This window comes from Equus przewalskii, chromosome 13, assembly GCF_037783145.1.
Source record: "Equus przewalskii isolate Varuska chromosome 13, EquPr2, whole genome shotgun sequence".
NCBI lineage: Eukaryota > Metazoa > Chordata > Mammalia > Perissodactyla > Equidae > Equus > Equus przewalskii.
Genome location: NC_091843.1, coordinates 18176230 through 18197811, shown reverse-complemented (window position 1 = coordinate 18197811; position 21582 = coordinate 18176230). Strand labels below are relative to the sequence as shown.

The following is a 21582-nucleotide window of genomic DNA, read 5'->3' as shown; positions in this document are numbered from 1 at the left end:
TCTCATAGTTACGTATGTATGTAAAGTTCATAGCACAGAGTCTGGTGCACGGTAGGTTCTCTATAAATGGTGGTGGATGTTAATGTTAGTATGCCAAACAGTATCAAGCAGTACTAAGCACCAAGGAAATAGTACAGGAACCAAGGTGGCGTGGAGAACTTGAGTGAACTGCCTGTTGAGGTTTATTGAGCTCTTTGCCCTACCCGACACAGCAGCGGTGTCAAAGGGCTTCATCTAAGCCCTAGTTAAAGCAATAAAGTGCTATGTGTTTGGATATCATTGGCTCAGTTTCCCATTGAGATGTTCTTATTGAATTATAATTTAATATTGATTTTTATTAAGGGTTGTTAGAAAAACGGGTGACCATACAGAGGTTAATTTTCGTTTCCTATAAAAATGCCACTGAAGACAAGTTCCTGAAAATTTTTGTGTGACCTTTTTCTAATTGCTTGCAAATTGATCTCTGGATTTAGATGAAAGTGGGAGTCTTTCTCCTGGAGAACTGGTCTGCTGTTTTAACCACATATTTCATACTCAGCATCTTATCTCAGGTTCCTCTCTCTGTTTCCTGATCCAAACCCTTATGTTTCCTTTATAACTTCCCTATTGCCTTCATGTTTTTACTGTATGCCACTTAGACTTTTTGGAATTAGATACAATCTATGCTATAGAATAATAAACTGCTGGAAATATTTCCTTAAAGGACTCATTATTGACCTCTCCTTCTTGGCAGGGAGTCTGGTTAACTCATAGTTGTAGCTCCTCTTCTTTCAGGTCATAGCTTACACATTATTTTCCTCCTGGTTGATTAGGTTGAGGCTCCTGGTGATAGTCCATCATATTCTAACCTTCCTCTAAGAAGATGTGCCATAGGAAATGTTTTTTAGATTTTAATTTCTTTTTCCCTATACTAGTGCTTGTCAGTCTTTAAGGTTCATATCAATCACCTGGGGGGTCTTACTCAACATGCAGATTCTGAGTTAATATGCCTGGGGTACAGCCTAAGGATCCACATTTCTAACCAGCTTCTAGGTGATGCTCATGCTGCTAGTCCAAGAACCACATTTTGAGAAGATTTATTGAGACCAGGAGATGACAAACTACATCCTACAGAACAAATCCAGCCATAAGTAAGGTTTCAGTGGGGCACAGCCACACTTCATTTGCATATTGTTTATAGCTACTTTCATGTTGCCACAGCAGAGTGGAGCAGGTGTGACAGAGGCTGCGTAGCCCACAAAACTGAAAATGTGTATTATGTGAGCCTTTGCAGAATAAGTTTGCTGAGGCCTGATTTAGACTGTAAGCCTCTTGAGGGCGGGGACCAAGTCTGTCTAGATCTCTGGTCTATACCTAGTGCCTGATAATATTCCTGACACAGCAGGTGTTCAATAATGATTTGAATAAATGAAGTAAATCTAAGTTGTTCTATTTTCCTAACACTCATCCTGGAGTTTCAACAATAAGGAGCATTCCATTCCTCTGCAGGCATGTTCGGACCTTGTTTCCATTTCCCCTGCCTGCCTGGAATCTTTGTGCCCCGGAGCGAGCACGTTGAACCCAGTGATGGCATCGCGGAAATTGGGTGCCTGCTTTTCCTCCCAAGAAGCTACAGTGCAGTAATTAATTCATTGTTCAAATTTCAGAGCAGGCAGGGTTTTAATCCCCTCTGAAATTAGTTTTGGATGTGGAAGTCATAGTTCTCCACCCTTTAATTGCAATGGGGAGATAATGCAGCATCAGTATCGCAATTTCAAGCGCGGCATCGGGCTGGAAATAAATATCATTTAAGCTTTAAAAGCATGGCTGGCTGGAAACGTTTCCTTTTCTATTTCACAAATTTAATGCGGAGGAGAGGTTGTGCTTATTCAAAAGAACAATTCCTTTGGAGGCAAGAAAAAAATTAAACAGGGGCATTTTGAATTCTAGGTAAACAGGCTTTCATGCTGAGAGTGCGCTTCGGGTCAAATAGAGAGTCATAATATTACCATCCAGTTTATCAAATTTACATTATTTTCTTGTCATCCTGTTTATTTACATATACATTAAACTTTGCACAGAAAGACTCACTCCTGAGCGAGAGTGCCTGTGTCAGTGCCTGAAAACAGGACTGGGATAATGGAGCAAGAGGGAAGAAATAGCAATTTCATAGCTGCTATGTGGCTAATTTCTCTTCCATCACCGTGGTCTTAATCTTCTCTTTTTCCTTATGCAAACAGGAATCGGATACTATTTGGAGACACTCGGGAATTGTTCAAAGATCCTTGAACCAGAAAATAAAAACCTCAGGCCCTGTTCCCTCCCTTAGTACAGCAATGTTCTGACTTCTTCTATACCCATTGTTAATCGAGGGCTTTTCATAAGAGCCTCTGATAGCTTTAACACCTCAGTTGGTGTGGGCCTGCTTTGGGCACTTATGAGCAGAAAGAAGTAATGGACATATTTTTTAGGAGAAACAATAATATCTTCATACGATTGTCTGTATTTGTATAGTGATTTCCTGAGCCCTGACACCAAGGCCTCTTGATAATACTTCTAGAGACAGGGAGAGTCAGTCTCCCATCTTATTGACGAGGAAACCAAGGCTTAGAGAGGTTATGTGACTCTTTCAAGTTCTCTTGGCATGCTAGAGTCAGGCAAGACTAGACCCAGATGAACTCCCTGCTCCAAATATTTTTGCCAGTAGGTATTTTACTTAGTGTCCTCACCTCTATGCACTCCCTGCTGGGAAGGCTGGTGATGCTGAAGTGTTAGGTAGAAGCCACCTAGTCCTAAAGCCTTCCTCTCCCAAGGGTTGGCATGTGGTGCTTGGATTGGGGTGGCTCTATCTGGGGAGAAAATCTAAGATATAGGTCAGGCCAGTTCTTCAAATCTTCTTCCCTGATGTCAGAAAATAAATCTTATTTATGGAGGCCCTCTAAAAGTAACGACAGCAGCAAGAGTGATAGTAAAAAATAATGGCGAACGTTATAGGGTGATTACTACATGCCAATCACTTTGTGTGTGTGTATACATATGTATATATGTGTATGTTTGTATGTGTGTGTGTGTGTATATATATATATATATATATATATATATATATATATATATATAAGCTCTCATTGAATCCTCATAGCAAATATGTGAACTGTACTATTACCATCCCCATTTTAGAGATGGTGAAATGAGGGTACAGGGCCATTATCAAAGATAGGAGCCCTGGATTTGAATCAGGTATGTCTGACTCCAGAGTCCACACCTGCAAGTACTCATGCTGCCTCCTATGTGTCAGGTGCTTTCCATATAGTCTTGCAAATCCTCATAGAACTGCACAAAATACATAGTATTAGTCCCATTTTATCAAAGAAGAAGTTGAGGCCCAGAGAAGTGAATTGTCTTGCCCAAGCTCACAGAGCTAGTAAGGGACAGTTTCAGGATTCAAAATCTAGGCCAGCCTGACTCATTCCCTTATTCTGAGATGCTTTGTCTATCACTGTGGGGAGAGCTGGTCCCCAGCAAGGACTGGCAAGGACTCGCAAGGCTCGGGTAGGAGGTTAGCACAGGGCTACTCACCACATTCTTGTAGAAGTAGTACACCACCATCCTGGCCAGGCGTGAGTAACACCAGTGGCCGTGCACGAGCAGCAGCTTCTTGAGGTGTCTGAAGTGGGAGATGGCAAAGTCGCTGGACATGACGGCCTGAGAGGGCAGAGCAGACACCAGTTTCCATCCGTGCTGCCAATGCGCTGCAGAGGCTCCCTTAAGGGCACTGCTCTTTTCTAAGTCCACGGCTAGTGGGTCTGAAAGAACCTCTGTCACTACGTGGCACCTTGGGTGGCTTTTTGGACTCTGACACCTCACTCTCTCTTCTGGGAAATCCAAACCTCACCAGAATCTGAGAAGCGCAGGTCAAAAGGGACCAGTGGTCTAGTGTGGCCCTTCATCTCCTTCCATGTATCCAACAAGCATTTATTGCGGCCCAGTACATGTCGGGTACCATGGGATGCAATGGTTATCCAGAGAGTAGGGGCTTCCATGCAGGTAATCCTCAAACATCTGCACACCCTTGGCCACCCCCTGAGGCAGGCCATTTGCCTGCCCCATCAGATGGAGCTGATGGGTGGATAGTTCTTCCTTTACATGGAGTTGAAACGTGTCTTCTGCCTTTGGGATTACTCAGAACAAGACACAGCTCACAGTACTCTTTAAGAGTATGAGGCTTGGACATGCCTGGTTATAAATCCTGGTATGAGTCTTGGTCAGGCTGTTTTACCTCCTTCAGCCTCAGTTTCCTCATCTGAAAGAAATGGAGTAACAATCCCTAACACACAGGGTTGTGGTGACTGTTAAATTAATTGGGATAATAAATGTGAAGTGCTCAATAGGCTCTGGCATATGGTACATAACCAAAGGGAACAGTGTCCCTTCATCCTCACCATCAAATATGGGCAATGCCTAATATCTGCACTAATGTCCCCTAATGTGGGGGGACACAATTGTTAATGGTTCAAAACCACAAAGTGGGGTCTGTTGTAAAGGGAAACATTAACAGCTCAAAGCTGAATTTTGACTAAATTAGGTACACTGTTAATTAAAGTGTACCAAGCAATTTATAGGTCAATCTAGCCATCAAGACTAAAATGGCAATTGAAGAATGTTTTCAGATGTTCCTATATCTGTCACTGCTCACGGAGGGCACTGCAACTTTGGATGTGAGTGGAGGTTACGGAGGAAGCGTGGAGTCAGAGGAAGGCTTAGTCTTCCCTGAGTGGTTGGGTACTATTTGGCTTTAGAATACACGTATCGCCAGCTGTCTGTAAAGAGCCGAGCATGCTTTGATCTCCCTCTGTGTTCTGAAGGACTGAGCAGTAGGGATGTGGTGATGGAGGTTACGTCTAGGCATGGAAGCCTCCTGACTTTCAGACAATAATTCTGCAAGCCTCTTTGGGAGAAGTTCCTCCAACCCTGTGGGGAGTTCCTTAACTCTCCAACAAGGATCAAAGAGAACAAGGAAGAAACAAGAGTTGCAGGGAACAATACCTGCATGCCTTCCTGTCCAGATATTCCAATCCCAATATCAGCAGCTTGAATCATGCTTACGTCATTTGCTCCATCACCTGAAAGAAGAGCGGGCACGAGGCGTCTTTATTCCTGGTCCAACTGCTGCGTGATAATGAGAAGGGTTTCACAGAGTGGCTCTGAAGTGTCCCCATTTGTACATAATTGAATCCCTTTAATGTGCCTCTGAATAGTCCTATAGGAGAAGCCATTGCTACAGTATTTGGCCTGAGAGATATCTTTTCTTCCTTGGACAAGAAGCCCTTCTTTTTCTTTGTCATTCAACAAATATTGCATCTTTTTTTCTAGGCACAATATTAGGTATTGGGGCTACAACGGTGAGTGAATGAGACATGGGTAGTGCTTCACAGTTTACAAAAAGACCTCCACAAATGTTACAACTGACTTTACTGATGAGCAAATGGAGAATGTGAGCAATGTAGAGACTTGGCAAGGGTCATCCAGCTAGTGATGGACCCAGGAGATTTGGAACTCAGATTTTCTGATTCCAGGGCTGGCATACCTTCCCTAACTCAGCATGAGTTAAAATACTGACTATATCGAGACACCCGGAATGTTTGGACGCTGAAGTATCAGAGATTGTCAATTGTGTCCAAGGACAGGGACAGTGTTCACTTTTGTTTCTGAAGATAGGAAAATGGGGTTGACTAATTTTTTTGGTTGAGGCACCTTTAGTCACACTGAGTTCCTATTCACGAAACTAAGTTGTTTCAGGAAATTGGAGGTGTGGGCATGGAAATACATATATACACACAGCCTCCTTTTATACCAGCCCTGCCAAATAGATTTTCCTGTGATGATGAAAATGTCCTATATCTTTACCATTCATTACAGAAACTACTAGCTCCACGTGACTATTAAAATGCGGCTGGTGAAATTCTATTTCAATGTAATTAATTTTAAATTTAAATAGCCACGTGCAGCCAGGTGGCAGCCATTTTGGACAGCACAGATCTGTACAGTGAGGCCTCCTTCACAAGCCTGGCTTTTCCCAGTGCCTTTTCTTTCAGACTAGAGTTTAGCAAACTTTTTCTGTAAAGGGCCAGATAGTAAATATTTTAGGCTTTGTGGGCCAAGAAGCAAAACTGAACAACTGTTCTTGCTGGGAGGCAAATAGTCTTTTACACATTTTGCATTTAAAAACATCAAAACCATTCTTAGCATGCCTACAAAAACATGCAGTGGGCTGGATTTAGCCTGCGGGCTGTGGTTTGTAGACTGCATTGCCCTCATTCTCCTCCTGGCCTCACCCCTTTTTCCAGGAGTTTCTTTTAATAATCTGCAATTAAATTTATAGTAGACATCATAGAGAATATGGCATTGGGGGAGAGAATTTTCTACCCCTAATTATTTGGCAATAAAATGGTTGATCTTAAATTTTGTCATTATAAGTAGCCATTGTTCTTGTAGTGATGATGTTTTTCTTGGTAGTGTAACCATGCATAATTTTAATCTTCCGCATGGCAGGACAAATCTAACCTTTAACCTCTTCTGTTAGCAAGCCAGTGGAAGTAGAGGGTGGAATCCTGCTATTTCTCGCCCTGCTGGTTGTGTTTCTGCTGCTATGGGGGTGAAGCCAATCTCTTACCTCAGTCCTGGGCTATTGCCTTGTGTGTCTGAAGTTTTGAGGAAGATAATTCAGAGAATAAAATTAGGATTCTAAAGCTCTGCTCCCTATATTCTATTCCCTCTTTTTTTTGGACCACTTTTACCTGAAGACCAGGAGAATAAACAATGTATGAGAGGCCTCTTATTTGAAATACAATGGAAAGAAAATCTCTTCTCATGTCTGTGTAGGAGGAAGAGAACCTGGGACCATCTGCAAGAATGGCCCTCCATGAGTGCAATATTGACCGTGTGTTTGGTGAGTGCCGGGCATGGCAGGAAATGGTGAATAAGACTGTCATTGTCCCTCTACTCGAGGAGCTCATAGTCTACCAAGCAGGCCTTCACAGAAAGCAAAACAGTGCTTTAGAGCCCTGAGGGCTGGGTGCCGCAGGAGCTCCCAGAGGAAAGGAAGCTTAGGTGGGATTGGAAGGAAGAGCGTTTCACAGAGGAAACAGGTTTGGAAGTGAGAGAGACAGGACAAGGCTTGTGGAGAATGGTAAGCAATTCGAACGTGGAGTGCTGGGTGTGGAGAGAGGAAGGCGGCTGCGGCGAGAAAGATGGCTGAAGGGTTAATGGAGAAGAGGTCGTGAAGGTTCTTGTAAACCAGGTTTGGTTGTTGCTGGAAGGTTTGAAGTAAGTACAGTTTTTATTTCTCTGCCTCAACTGTGATTAATTTAGTCTCTTAGGAGGAATTCTTCATCCACCAACAAGCCAGCATTTATTGAGGGTAGGCTTCGTGCGGGGCCTTGTATTTAGGACTGAACGTACAAAATTAAATACGGGACAGACCTAACTGTTAAAATCTCCCCACCAGCCAGCAATACTTAGCAGAACATCAAATCCACAAACACCTGAGGTTCACAGTACTGTGCCATGTGTTAAGTATTGAAGGGAAAATAGTCTGCATTCCCAGAATTGAGTTGGCCTGAGTGTATACTGTTGTGCTCCCTGGATGTTCTGAATTTGAGGCCCCTATTGACTTTGACCTCCAGCCAAGTCCTGATTTTTCCTGAGCTGACCTGCTAATGCTGAGAACTTTGATTCACTCTCCCACTCTACTTAGCCTCTGCTTCATTTCCTGGCTGCCACAGCTTGATTGTCACTTTGAACTTTCTCCCTCTAAGACAATGACTCTCAGCCTGAGCATCTTGACTTTGATACCTGACCTCCCACCTCTGGCCTGGTCAGATCAGCCTTGCCAAGCTGCCATCCACACTCAGCATGACAGGTACCTATGGAAAGGGTCATGACGCTCAACTTGTCTCGCACCAGCTTGACTACCATACTCTTCTGGAGTGGGGTGGAGCGGCAGCACAGGACAGACCGACAATACTGAGTCAACTCCAGAAATTTCTCCTCCAGCTTTCCCTGGAAAATGGCATTCAATGTCTTCCCATCGATGACCAATCCAATGTCTGGAACTGCAGCTCCTGAGGTGGGGGGTGGTGTCTGAGAAGGTAGGCGGAACCCAAAGAGCTTGTGGTCCGGCTTCCGCACTTCATGAAATTGCTTTACCTCTTCCAAAGCACAGTTGAGGATGGATTCACAGGTTTCCTGTAGTCAGAATAATAAACGCAGTATTGGTAAGTAACATTGGAAATGTAGGTTAAAAATGTCACTTTATCCTTTAGCGAAATAGTTATAAAACTCTACCACCACAGAGATTACTACGGAACCATCCTCTGAATTTTACACTTCCTTGCAATATATCAAACAGCATCAAAGCAATATCAATTTGGAACCAAATTAATGGCCAACATAGGAGAGACTGCTTGGGAATGGGAGTGAAACAGCTCAGCAAGATGGGGACTGATACAGGGATGGTATAAGATAATAAATAACACTGATATGATGGTAACATAACGACAAGATGTCATACAGTATGGTATTTTCTATTTCTCACAAGCCATTTCAGTTTTCCTTTGTTCCTCAGAACATCCCTTTGTGGTAGGTACGGTGGGCATTACTGACTTTCGTCTAGAGATGAGCACATTGAAACAGTGCAATCATCAGTAACTTGCCCCCATGACTTAGTAGTGGAGGCAGATCATTACTCCCTAAACTGTGGCTTCTTAGTTGAAAAAAAAATTGACTGCGTGTTTATCCGTTGTTATGAATGTGTTAGTTAGATTGGTTAAAACTGACCATGGATGTGAAAATTTTATTGATTTAAAGAAACTTCTTTGAAATCAATAGATTCTTTTCTTCTATTTACCTTGAAAACAGTGAAGAAGCTACTTGCTCTTATGAATTCTCCTCCATTACTTTTTATTTATTAATTTAATTTTTTTTTTTAAAGATTTTATTTTTTTCCTTTTTCTCCCCAAAGCCCCCCAGTACATAGTTGTATATTCTTCGTTGTGGGTCCTTCTAGTTGTGGCATGTGGGACGCTGCCTCAGCGTGGCCTGATGAGCAGTGCCATGTCCGCGCCCAGGATTCGAACCAGTGAAACACTGGGCCGCCTGCAGCGGAGCGCGCAAACCCAACCACTCGGCCACGGGGCCAGCCCCTATTAATTTAATTTTTAATTGAAGTAACTGGTTTATAACATTATATAAATTTCAGGTGTAAATCATTATATTTCAATTTCTGTGTCGACTACATCATATTCACCACTCAAATTCTAACACCATTCTTTACTTTTGATTACATCAGAGATAAAGTCAGATTTGGGTTCTAAATACATCCTTCATACCTGTTTAATGTCTGTAACCATCACTTTTTTTTTTTTTTAAAGATTTTTTTTTTATTTATTTATTTATTTTTTTTTTATTTTTTTTTTCTCCCCAAAGCCCCCCAGTACATAGTTGTATATTCTTCATTGTGGGTCCTAGTTGTGGCATGTGGGACGCTGCCTCAGCGTGGCCTGATGAGCAGTGCCATGTCCGCGCCCAGGATTCGAACCAACGAAACACTGGGCCGCCTGCAGTGGAGAGCGCGAACTTAACCACTCGGCCACGGGGCCAGCCCCACCATCACTTTTTAATAAGGAGAGAGAAAAATTGTGGCAGTCAACTGTATTACCAGTTTTAATAGCATTGTTTTGTTCACATGATCTTTATTCAGTGGTGTTCTTTTATCAATGGCAGGGGATGATGATTTTTCATTTACTGTAGTGCCAAAAATTTCTTCTAAAAATAAATTTAAAATGTTCAAATTGAGTCAATTTAAATGAACCCATTAAATGAAAAACAGGTAATATGTGGATCTTGGCAAAAATTGTGAAGGTTGTTCTGAAATGACGGGTTTGGGGACCATTGATCTAGAAGTTTCTGAGACTGTTTGGAATAATTTCTTTTGGAGCGAGCAGGACCACAGTTCGTGTAGGCAATAAGAGGTGCACAGAACCTAGAGGGGCCACAGGAAGTGGTTCCAGGAGCAGGTGGTTGTACCTGAAGCACCTATCTGGGAAAGTGACCAGGATGGTCCTTGCTGGAAGTTGGGGTTGGCACAAATTATATACATTCCTCAGACACATGACTGCAACAAGTCATTGGCGATGTAAGCTTCAAGATGAAATCTCTGATTTTACTTATTTCAAATTTTCCATGTAATAATCACAATAGGTACCATTCATTTAATATTTAATATGTCAGGTACTGTGGTAGGCAACCTCTAAGATGACTCTCAAGGATCTCCACCTCCTGGTATTCATGCCATTGTGGAATCTCCTCCCCTTGAGTGGGCTACAACTAGTGACTCCTTCCTAATGAGAGTTCTGTGAGAGAGAGGATTCTGAGAGGGAATTCTGTGAAAATGATGGGATGTCACTTTCCAGGTTAATTTACAAAAAGACTGTGGCTACGATTTGGTGCTCTTTCTCACCCTCTTGGATGGCTTGCCCTGGGGAAAACCAGCTGCCATGTTGTGAAAGCAGCTCCGTGGAGAGGCCCACAGGGCGAGGAACCGAGGCCTGCCAACAATCACGTCTGTGAGCTTGGAAGAAGGACTCCTCTCCATCCTCAAATGACCCATCCAGTTGAGCCTTTAGATGAGCCCACGACCTTGACTGACAGCTTGACTACAACCTCAGGACAGACTTTGAACCAGAGGTACCCGGCTAAGCCACTCCTGGACTCCTAACCCACAGAAATTGTGTGATAACAAAAATCTGCTATTTTCAGCTGCTAAGTATTGGGGTAATTTGTTAATTAGTAGAAATATTGTGCTAATAAGTATTTTTCTTCTATGCTTTTATTTAATCCTCCCAATAGCCCCTGAAACAAATCTTTTTAATCCCTTTTTTACAGATGAGGAGACTAAAGTTCAGAAAGGTGTGGTATCTGGACCATAGTAAGCTTTCAATATATGTCATTAATAATACAACAATAGTTGCTATTCTTAGTTCCTGTCTAATACTGGAGTCCCTTCTAAAATTCCTTGACAGAGCAACACTTCCAGTGATGGGTTAGTAACTCTCTCATCTTACAGATGAGAACCCTGAGGTCGAGCCAGGTCCCATAACTTGCTTGTAACTTTAAGATACATAACAAAGAAACGGTAGTGCTAAATCAATTTATAATGAATTAGGCAGATTAAAACCCTTGGAGGAAATATCCATTGAATATGTAATTACATTAAACTGTGGTTTAAATAAATCTGAGATTTGGAATGGATTTCCCCAGTGTCTATCTTAACATATCTATGCAGCCACCACTTTTTCCCAGACAAGGGGATGAGAAAGACTAATATTACAGGTTTAGCAGACCCAGGGGTGGGGGCAGGGCCTAACCATCTCGGAGAGTCCCGGATAACTTTAAAAGAGTTGACAGTGACTTAACTCAACTGGAGTGTGGCCCACTGCTCCTTAGCAACTTTGGCTAATTAATTAACAAGCATCTTCAGCTCCCTACAGAAGAGCATTGCATTTCACAGAACCCAAAGAAGCCCACTCCATCCTCGGGCTGCCTGACTCAGGTTTGCCAAAGTCCTTCTGGAATCACCTGGAGTGAAATGATCATTGCAAGCGGGGCAGGCACACATCAATGGGGATCACAGGGATCAAGCACTCAAGCAAGCTGCAAATTACTTTCTTTCCTAAGCATAATATTAACACCAAAGATTTCCCTGAGATTAAGTTCATTTCGAGAATTCATCGGGGTTTAATCTAATCATAGCGCAATCTGTGCACCTGACAGGAAAGTAATGATTTTTCCAATTTATCTGAGGGCCTAAGGCACTTTTCTCAGTATACTCTACCTTTGGTGGTGGTGGTTTTTTTTTTTTTAATCTGTATATGTGGATTCTTCATGGAATAAAAGCCAAATTTAAACCTCCCAAACTTCTGTGCTGGGTCCAGATCAGCCTCAGGCAAAACGGAAAGAGATTCCACCATGTTCCCTGCCTCTTTTGCTGTGCCATTCTTTCCCTTTCCCACCTTCCCCCCTCTTCTCCATCCTTTTCCGCACGGCAGGCCCTAGGTCTCCAGGTGCCCTCTACCCACCAGCCCTGCAACGCAGTGCTGTCCTGTTCCCTTTTGATAGCATACATCGCAATGCCTGCTTCCCATATTCATCAGCCAAGAAGATAGTGGAACCTGACCTTCTGGAATTAACATTGTGAAAATAGATTTTTCCTCTTAAATGTAAAATTGTGTTACATCCTTGAATATACACAGCCCTCTCTTGAAACCTCTCTCCCTGCCATCCACAACCTATTTGCGTTGAAAATTGCAGTTTTAGGACTTTGTTTTTCTTTCTCTCCCTCACCCCATCAAAACATACTGGTCTCATATATCATTCCCTCCAGGTTTTAGTCCACGGCAAACCAGTTTGATACACAAATGAGAGCTGAAATTTTAAACTCAGACTATCAATGGATGAGTTAATCCAAAGTATAAGAATGCACATAGCATTGGCCTGGGAGGAGAGCAGCTTTCCAGACTTAGTTTTTCTATCAGAAACTACCAGGCTGACCTTGGGCAGGTGGTGGCCCAGGTGGACTTCATTTCCTCATCTGTAGAATGGGGAGAGTGGGTCAAGGGTGGAATTTGGGAGAGGGGAATCTTTCTAATACATACTGCTGGAGGTAATATAAATAGGCTGGTCAACCATGTGTGGGGATGAGGCAGGAGATGTTGGGCTGGATGACTTCCAGGGCCCTGTGGGCTCTAAGATTTGGAGGTAGGGGTGCTTCCCCTGTGTACCCAAATCCCACCCCTAAGCCTGTCTCCTGTTGGCTTGGCACTTAAATGTCTGAGCCGTACTTAGGCCTCACCTGACTCTCCGTGTTAATGGAGTAAACGGTGTCGGTCTGATCTAGCAGTCTGCAGGAATAGGCGATATTGACCGCTGTCTCCTGTTTATCTCCAGTCAAGACCCAGAGCTGGATCCCAGCCTCCCGCAGAGCAGCGATTGTGTCTGGAACGCCTTCCTGCAGCCGGTCTTCGATCCCAGTGGCACCTGGAGTGATCAAAGATACCAGAGCTCATATTTATGGTGAAAAACTAGCTGCTTAGTTTCCCCAGAGCCCTATCAAGCCAGGCAATGATTATTAAATGTCTTCCACATTCTAGGCTGTGCTAAGTACCCAGGATACAGCAGTGAAATAGACAGACCTAGTCCCTACCCTCTTGAAGCTCAAAGGCCTGTTGAATAAAGACTGATAACTGAGCTATATGAGGAGAGAAGCCCAGGGTGCCACGCAAACTTTTATCAGAGACCCAAACTTCATCTGGACGGTCAAGGAAGGCCTTCTGAGGAAGTGTCATTGAAGCTCAAACCTGGAAGATAAAGTCAAGAGACGGGGACGGAGGAGAATTCCAGGTGGAGGGATCAGTGTGTGTGAAGCCCAACGGTCAGCGTGGAAGACGACTCAGCGGGGTGAGAGGTGAGATCAGGAAGGGAGGTAAGGGGCAGGAGCATGCAGAGCCTGTCAGGGCATCGAGGGATTCAGAATTCATTTAGTAGCAAAGAAAGCTCCAGCAGGGAGTAAAGCTAGAGAGCGACAGGACCAGTTTTGAGTTTTAAGATCATTCTGGAGAACAGATTGGAGATTGGAGGCAGCAGGAGGAGATTCAGGGCTAACAGTGAGTTGGAGGCTGAGCAGGAGTGCAGAGGAGAGCTGACCGTGGCCAGGACCCGCACAGTGGCCATCGGAGCACAGAGAAGTGGAGAGACTGAAATCTTTGCTCTGCAACTGCTCACAGCAGAATTAACCGAGACTCAAGTTTTTGATAATATTCTTGGAGAGAATTAAATATGCAGATTCCATAATTTCTGAATGATCTCAAGCTTTACACCAACCCTGATGAATATATACCCAAATATTGAATAGTTGCTAAGCGATTAAGCCAAAATAAATCTGCATTTAAATTGAGATTCATTTCAGAGCACAGACTAATGGCTGCCCATTTCACTCTGGGCAGGAGCAAGGCAGTTCATTTCTTTTAATAATCCCAAGTGACAATAGGTTGGCAAAGCAGTTACATTGGATGCATATTGAAAAGATCATTTCATTTTGTGGGACCCAGCGTGAATGCAATGCAGCTTTTACTGGCACGGCAGTTTCCTAGTGGTAGGATGAAATCTCTTCCTAGCCCAGTCCTCTCCTTCTGCAGCCAACTTGAGGGAAGAAAACTAACCTCTCTACCCTGAAATGTGCCTGTTTTGTATTTCAGACCCAAATGCACAGGAGAACAACCCCGTGAAAAGTGAAGGCTCGATCCTCACTTTTCCCTCCAAGGCTTAGCCTGGAAGGGGAGACTCTGAAGCTGATCTACATTACAGGGAGGCAGAGTGAAGGAGAGGAGAGGAAAAACACATTTATTTGTGTGAAAGAGAAAATGAAACAGGAGGGTTGTGAGGGCCTTTCCCAGCCAGGGAAGCCGACAGGTCCTGACAAGTGTGCTCTCTTTCATGCAGAACCAGCTGAGGAGCACTTCCAGCCCCTGAGCCCAAGGTGCTCCCCTGAAACAAAAGAAACCTGGGGGTGGGGTGGGGGGGGGCAAGAAGGGGGTCAAGTGCCATAACGGGGTGACACTCCCGTGGCCTTGTATGGTGGATAGAAGCTCTGGCTTCTGTTGAAACGAGTTCTTGCAGCCAGCTTTCCAGGGGGCCTTGTGAGGCAGTAGGCAGAGGCCCTGCAGTCAGACACAGGAAACTAAAGGCTGAAGGAGGGGGGAGCAAAGCTCTTGCCCCATGCTTGCCGCCCGTCCTACTAAGTCTTGCTGCCACCTTTTCTGTGTAAAGGCATCACTGTCTTCTTACAGCGTTCCTGGCACTGTCCTCTGGCACCCTGGCTGGCTGAGAGCTTGGACTAGTGCGATGTATCCAGAGGAGAAGCTAAGGCTCAGAGGGATGTGGGAGTGTGTCCCTGGGCCCACAGCAAGGTCTCGATAGGGCCCAGATTTGGCCCTCGTCCTCAGTCAGCAATGCCTCCCAAGATGAAAGAAGGCTTGGCCCTATGGCCAGTGTGTGCATGGTGTTCGGACACTGTCTTTCCTAGATCTTGTTCCCGAGCTGTGAGGAGATTAATCCTGATAAATAAAGCTCCCCTCTTCTTCCTTGGCAATGCTTTTCCTCCAAAAGAAATACAATGCTGTCTCTTAATTGGTCTCCATGCTTTTCATCTTTCCCCAAGCATATCACTCTAACTTCCACACAGCAGCCAGAGGAATCTCAGGAAAGCACAAATTTGCCCTGCTTTTACTCCCTTCCCCCCTCCAAACTTTCAGCATCTGACCTACGTGGCCCTTGGTAATCTGGGTCCTGCTGACCTCGTTCACCTCATGTCATTTCTTCCCCACACTCCGTGGTCCAGCTATCTCAGCCCTCTGAGTTTCCAGGCTTTCTCACCTCCAGGCCTTCGTTCGGGCCCTTCTCTCTGCCTGGAACACTCTCCCCCTTTGCCTGACCAGCTCCTCTTCTCTGTGCACCCTCCTTGGCCCTAGCGAGGTCGGCATTTCTACTTTGTGCTTCTATCCCACCAGGTACATCTTCCCGCCCTCATCACGCTCTGTTGAAATTACCTGTTTAATCTTCCAGATTCCTTGTTAACCTCTGAGCTCTAGGAGGTCTGGCCTGTGACACTCGCTCCCTGTTACAGCCCAATGCCTGGCATGCTCCTTGGCCCAGAGTAGGTGCTCAATAAACATTTGAATGACTAGAGGAGAAGCAGCCAAACTCCCAGGCTTTATCCAGCAGGGAGTGCAGGACTGCTCCTGGGGCATCCTCAGGAAGCTCTGTGTAGAGTCTGGGTTGGGTTTTGGCACATCCCTTTTGTGCCAAATACCTGGAAGGGCACCCCAGGGAAGGCTCCTAATTGAGACACATCTGTAATAGTGTCAGAATCAGGGCCAAGAACTCCCTTCCCACCTTGCAGCATTCCTTTTTTTCATTTAATCACGACTTATTTTTAGTTACCGAGTAAGGTGAGTTGATTCTCCAGATGCTCTGCCACCTTCATGAGAAGCTCGTCTCGGTTGTCGAGGGATGCCTCGGCCTCACACCGGATACTGGCCCATCGCCGGAAGTCCTCTTCACTTACGACCTATGGGACAGGAATAGGCTTGTTCCCAGCTCTGGGTGAATCCCTCCCCCTTCCCATGTGCTCGGTCTCGTATGGGCCTGTTTGAGCTTCGCTACACAATCAGATGGGGCTTTCTCCTCAATGATTTTTTTCCTTTGAGACATGAATCAATGAAGGATTGATCCTCATGTTCCATTATCACCAAGCATCTGTTGAGACCCTGCTATGCTCTGGGCACTGGAGGTATAACTGTGATCAAGACAGACAAGATCCCTGCAGGCCTGGGCTTACGTGCTAGTGGAGGGCGAGACACATCATCCAAGTAAATAATTTAAGAGAACAGATCATTTCAAAGAGTTCCATATGGAAAATGAAGAGGGTGATATGATGGAGTGTGCCTGGATAGACGGATAGCTGCGGGAAGAGGGGTATTTCATTTGGATCTTCAGGTATCTTAAACAACGGGACATGCAAGTTGAGATCTAGTGATGAGAAGGGTTCAGTCATGGGGAGGGGCAAGTGCAAAGGCCGTGAGGCATCGATGAACGTGGCTCTGTTTCTGTTTCTTGAATATACCAGTTGGCTGAAGGACGGAGAGCCAGGCAGAGAGGAGCCAGCAGTGAGGCTGGAAAGATAAGCAGTAGCTAGGTCCTGCATAGCCCTGTAGACTGCTCCACCCGCTACTGGAGGTGCCCAATAGCTGGAAGAATCTAACTAGAGGACACATCTTCCTCCCTTGGAGTCCCATAGCACTTTTAGAACCCTCTGCTGGCATCACATGCATACTGTCTCTTATAGCAATGAACGATTCTTTTGTCCACACACCAGATATTCCTTAATTTTCCCTCTGTGCCTGGTGCTATAGGGGAAACCAAGGGGACGCAGGTTGGTCTTTTGCTCTTGAAGAAGTCACAGTCTTATTAGAAGAGGTAAAATAAGTACAAATAATTTCAGTGGAAAATAGAAGGTGGCAAGGGTATAACCACAATTTATAGAGTAATAAGTGCTGACAACTGTCCCAGGCACTGTACATGTGTCACTTTAGTTAATCTCCATGACAACTGTATGAGGTAGAGAGCACTAGGACCATTTTACAGATAAGAAAATCCAAAACTCAGAGAGGTGAAGAAACTTGCCCAAGGTCACACAACAGAGAAGTGGTGAGATTGGGACTTGTATCCAGGTAGGGCTGGCTTTACAGTGGATGCTCTTAAACTGTATGTGGCACTAAGCACCATAAAAGAGATGAAGCTCTCTGGGGATTTCTGGAGGAGAAACCACTTCTAGCCATCTAGAAACATGTGCCCATCATAGCTCCCTTACCTGATTTTAGGGGCCTCATTAGATGCTCTGCTCCGGGATTCATAGCTCCCTTTGCCAGCCTCCCTGGCAGGGGCTGCAAAGCCAAAGACCTGCAGGGCCTGAGGTAGGTGATGTACATGACTATAGCTGGGCCAAGGGCAATGCAATAGGGAATGGTGGGGACTGTAACCAGCCACATAACACAGCAGAATATAACCCTTATTGAAGGGATCAGATGCCACATGGCTCTAGCTGTTTGCTGCTATTCAAGAATGGAGACTCAGTTTGCCAGACCCTCTAAGTTTTCAAGAGAAAGCAGAAATCTAGATTTTTATGTGATTACATAACATCTCCCAAATTTAAAATCTAGGCAAGTAATGCAAACTTCAAAAGGATACTTTGAAGGCAAAAGTATAACATCAAAAAATGATGTTATGAGTTATGGCTTATCAGTGACATATGTAACGAGAAGCAGAGAATAACAAAGCCACAGTGATATGGAACCTTACCATTCAGATTTCTGCCCCAGCAATATTGTCAAAGTCATGGGTCTTTGTGGTGAGTCAGAATAGCTAATTTTGAAAATATTAAAATAAGCAACATTAAAGGTCTTCCAAAAAGAAATAGAGAAGATGGAATCAGGGTTGAGGCTTTTCAGTTACTAAACGAGGAGTGCGTTCTCACCTTCTTGGCGATGCACAGGGTTCGAAGGCCATCTCTTGCATACAAGTCCAGATGCTTCTGGGTCCGGGCTCTGATTTTCCTCACCTTCTTTTCCACATCAGTGTCAGTCACTGTCAAATAGCCATTGTCCCCCATGAGGTCATGTACAAATGCTTAGGGATACCTACTCCTAACACTCTGGAATCTTTAGAGGAGGAACCACCTTACAGCCCACTTCAGAAACACAGGGGAGCTGTCAGGGTGCCCTGGACGGTGATGACTCCAGGAGTCCTTAAATTGTCTGCTCTCTATATCTGATCATCAAAAGCCTGGCTGAGAAAAAGTCCTATTTAAGGAGGGTAGGTGGTCTCAAGTATTGTTCCCAATCACCTGTTTGCAATCAGAATCACCTGGGAACTTCAACAAACACAGATTCCCAGGTCCAGTTGAAGCCCGGCTGAATCAGGGGACCAGAGGTCTGGGTCTCTGCTGATACCTAAGGTATGTTCCACGTAGCCCCTGTAGATCCGGGTGACCAACTGTTTGCTAGCTCTTAGACATACTATCCATTACCTTCTCTGTCATCGACTTCAGCCCTTACGTTAGGTTGGGTTCCAAGACAGCTACAGACCTGAATCTCATTGCTAAGTTCTTCACCACATTGGGTTTGCCCAGGTAGGCTTTCTTCCTATATAAGAAATGGTCTTAGAAAAATATTTTTTGCATTTCCTATAAATCTAGTGTGAAAAACATTTCACTGTGTTGCTCAAAGTCCCCTTTATGAAGTCCTATATGTTTCTTTTAGAAGAAATTTATCTTTTTCTCTTGACATTCTAGTACTTTTATCTATCAGATAAGAAGAGGTTTTCAGCCTGGGTTGGCGGGTATGGGGCATGATTGATGCCTCACCACTTCCTTTAAGATGTCACAGACATCACTAACCAATTGTAGCTCTTTGTAAAGCTGAGCTTGGAAAAGCTTCAGGATCTTTCTTTACCAGGGCTGGATGGAGATTTTTAGAGGCCTAAGTAGTAAGCAGTTGTTTTGCACCTCATCCATCTCTCTATATAATGCAAAATGAAAAACACAATTCTTAACAGTAAGATAAGTATAAGGAAGTCCAACAAAGCTCTGATTTTTCCCATGATACTATTCTAAGGCTGTTTTCATGCAATATAAAAGTCCTTTCAAAGATTATTTTCTCATTTTTCAGGAGCTACTGTTTTCCTGATGCCTTAAGCACAGTCTTTGTGCATTTTCTTATTGAGCACTGTCCATAATGTTTTATTTTCAAAGACATCAGATCCTGGGATTAAACCATTTTGCCTTTGACCTGTGTGACTTTACCTTTTTGCCCAGGCTACCAGGAACCTCAGGGTCAAGTTGAATGTTGAAATACTGTAAAAATATTAAACCTGGGGTTATTTTCTCCCTCCTCTTCAAAGGGTTGCTTCTCAATTTCTATAGTAACATTGTGAATGTGTCTTTTATTGGAAGCATCTCTAATCCATTTTGGAATCAGGTGAGGAACAAATGAAAAAACGTCTCCAGGGCAGCTTGGATGGGTGTTGCCCAGGGATAGAGTGCCATGGCTCCCTTGACTCAGAAACACTGAATTCACTTGTCTGCCAGAGTCTGGGGATGAAGAGACCTAATTAGCTCCCTTCCCATTCTAAACACTCATCAATCCCCACGAACCTCTTGGCTCTGATCCACAGCTGATAATGCAGGAGGCACTGGGCTGCCTGGGCAATTCTAAAGCTTGGCTGGAATCTCCTATCCTGGGAGAATCATAGCCCCATAACTGTCTTCTCCTTGTTAGCAATCAGGAAGCGGCTGCACGCTAATTCATGTCGCTCCAAAATTGGATGCTGATATGTAGGGACTTTGGAACATTTTTCTGGCTTGGCACAAGTTTATGAAAATCCATTTGTGGGAGGCTGGGGAAAAGGATAATAAAGAGGGACACCTGAGGCTTCCCAGAGTGAACTGAGCCTGGTGCATGATTCTGACAGCACGGGGAGAGCTCTGAACTGGATTCAGGTTACCTGGGCCTAGGATTGATCATGAGTTAACTGTGCCATCTTTCTTAAGTCACTTCCCTCTCTGGGTGCAGCTGGCTTCTCTCGAAAACTAAAACTTAGCACCACAGTGCCTTCTCTGGTATGTTAATAGATGTCCTGATGAAACAAACAAAAAAAACGTGTATGGACAATCCATGTTTAAATGAGTTTGGAAAACTGGAAACTGGGATAAATAGAGTTAAAGAGGTTTCTCTATTACCAGACTGCCCAAAGTCTTTAACAAGCTAGCGAGCACTATAAATCCCCAGGTCGAGGAGAGGTAGGATGCAGCGTGTTTTAAGGAATTTGCTTTGAGGAGAGATTCTTGTGGGCCTGCGTTCCAATTGGTACCCCCTGGAGTAAGTGACACTGGAACTTGACCTCCTCATTACCATTCCACACTGCCTCTCAAACCACGGAGCCCTGGCGAGGTGGGACTTACTGCAAGCTGGGTCTTCCAGCAGGTCCATGATAACGGAGTCAGCACCCTTGGTGTAGACAACAATTTCACGGGTCAGTGGGTGCCTCACAACCACGGACATTCTCTTCCTGATGGAGTCGAAACCCAGGGTGCAGAGGACGTCAAAGGTAAGGCAGGTACCCTGGGGCAAGCGCACAGTCACCTGCTCGGGCGTCCGGGACACCAGTGTGAAGCTGTAGGCATGGGCGGCATGTACCAGGGCAGCCTCATCAGGGCTCTCGGCCTCGTAACAGAGCTCGGGGCTGGCCAGGCCTAGGGCTGGGGCCTCCAGCACCTCCTCTAAGGAAGTGGCCGACCCAGACCTCAGGATGTCGCCCTGGTCCCATGTGCTGCTCCTGTAGCCACCATCAGTAGAGTAGTCTCCACTGCACACAGACGTGTCATCCCTTTCATCCGAGTCCGAGACCGGTATGTTGGGTAAACTCTCCCCCAGGTCAGCGTCAGAGGGTGCAGTAGACGAGAATGACTGGCTGAGGCTTGAAAGCTTCAACCTCTGGAAGAGCTGCTGAATCTTCTCCAGGGACAGGCCCAGAGCCTTGGTCGAGGGTGGCTCGGTGACCTTGTGGTCCAAAGAGAAAAGAGGAATGTTACTCTCAATGTTTGGAAAAATAGCAAGCCGTCTTATGGCAGAATAGGAAGGTCATTTTGCAATAAGTGAATTATTTGGGGCTTCTGTGATTGTGGGCAACTCTTCTTCTCTCTGTGAGCCTCAGTTTACCCACCTATAACCTGGAGGAGTTAGGCCATTTGTTTCCTTCCAGCCCCGGCATTGTAGGGATTAACAATGCTCATTTTCCTCTATCTTTGGACCATCCATTCTGATCACAGACAAAAGAAAGAAAAGGAGACAAAAGCCAGACCCACAGTGAGGGTTCACATTCCCTGAACGCTTCCCACAGCCTTGTCTGCCGTATCTTTGTGTGCAGCATCTCATT

General features: G+C 44.7%; 1 protein-coding gene and 1 long non-coding RNA gene across 18 annotated transcripts in view; one reads left to right on the top strand and one right to left on the bottom strand.

Moving 5' to 3' along the window:
- The window catches only part of LOC103568029 (uncharacterized), a 116762-nt gene extending 106040 nt beyond the window's left edge, over positions 1-10722 (top strand). Inside the window, exon 4 of the long non-coding RNA XR_011525091.1 lies at positions 10449-10722. This is a non-coding gene — a long non-coding RNA (uncharacterized lncRNA). The remainder of the gene's footprint in view (positions 1-10448) is intronic.
- The window catches only part of ATP10B (ATPase phospholipid transporting 10B (putative)), a 286689-nt gene that overhangs the window by 21964 nt on the left and 243143 nt on the right, over positions 1-21582 (bottom strand). For all 17 annotated transcript variants that reach the window (XM_070569117.1, XM_070569110.1, XM_070569115.1 and 14 more), the window contains 7 exons: positions 20609-21206; positions 18125-18234; positions 16033-16159; positions 12887-13071; positions 7902-8223; positions 5023-5099; positions 3556-3681 (listed from right to left, as the gene is read on the bottom strand). In XM_070569117.1, the coding sequence (XP_070425218.1) occupies positions 3556-3681; positions 5023-5099; positions 7902-8223; positions 12887-13071; positions 16033-16159; positions 18125-18234; positions 20609-21206 (1545 nt within the window). The remainder of the gene's footprint in view (positions 1-3555; positions 3682-5022; positions 5100-7901; positions 8224-12886; positions 13072-16032; positions 16160-18124; positions 18235-20608; positions 21207-21582) is intronic.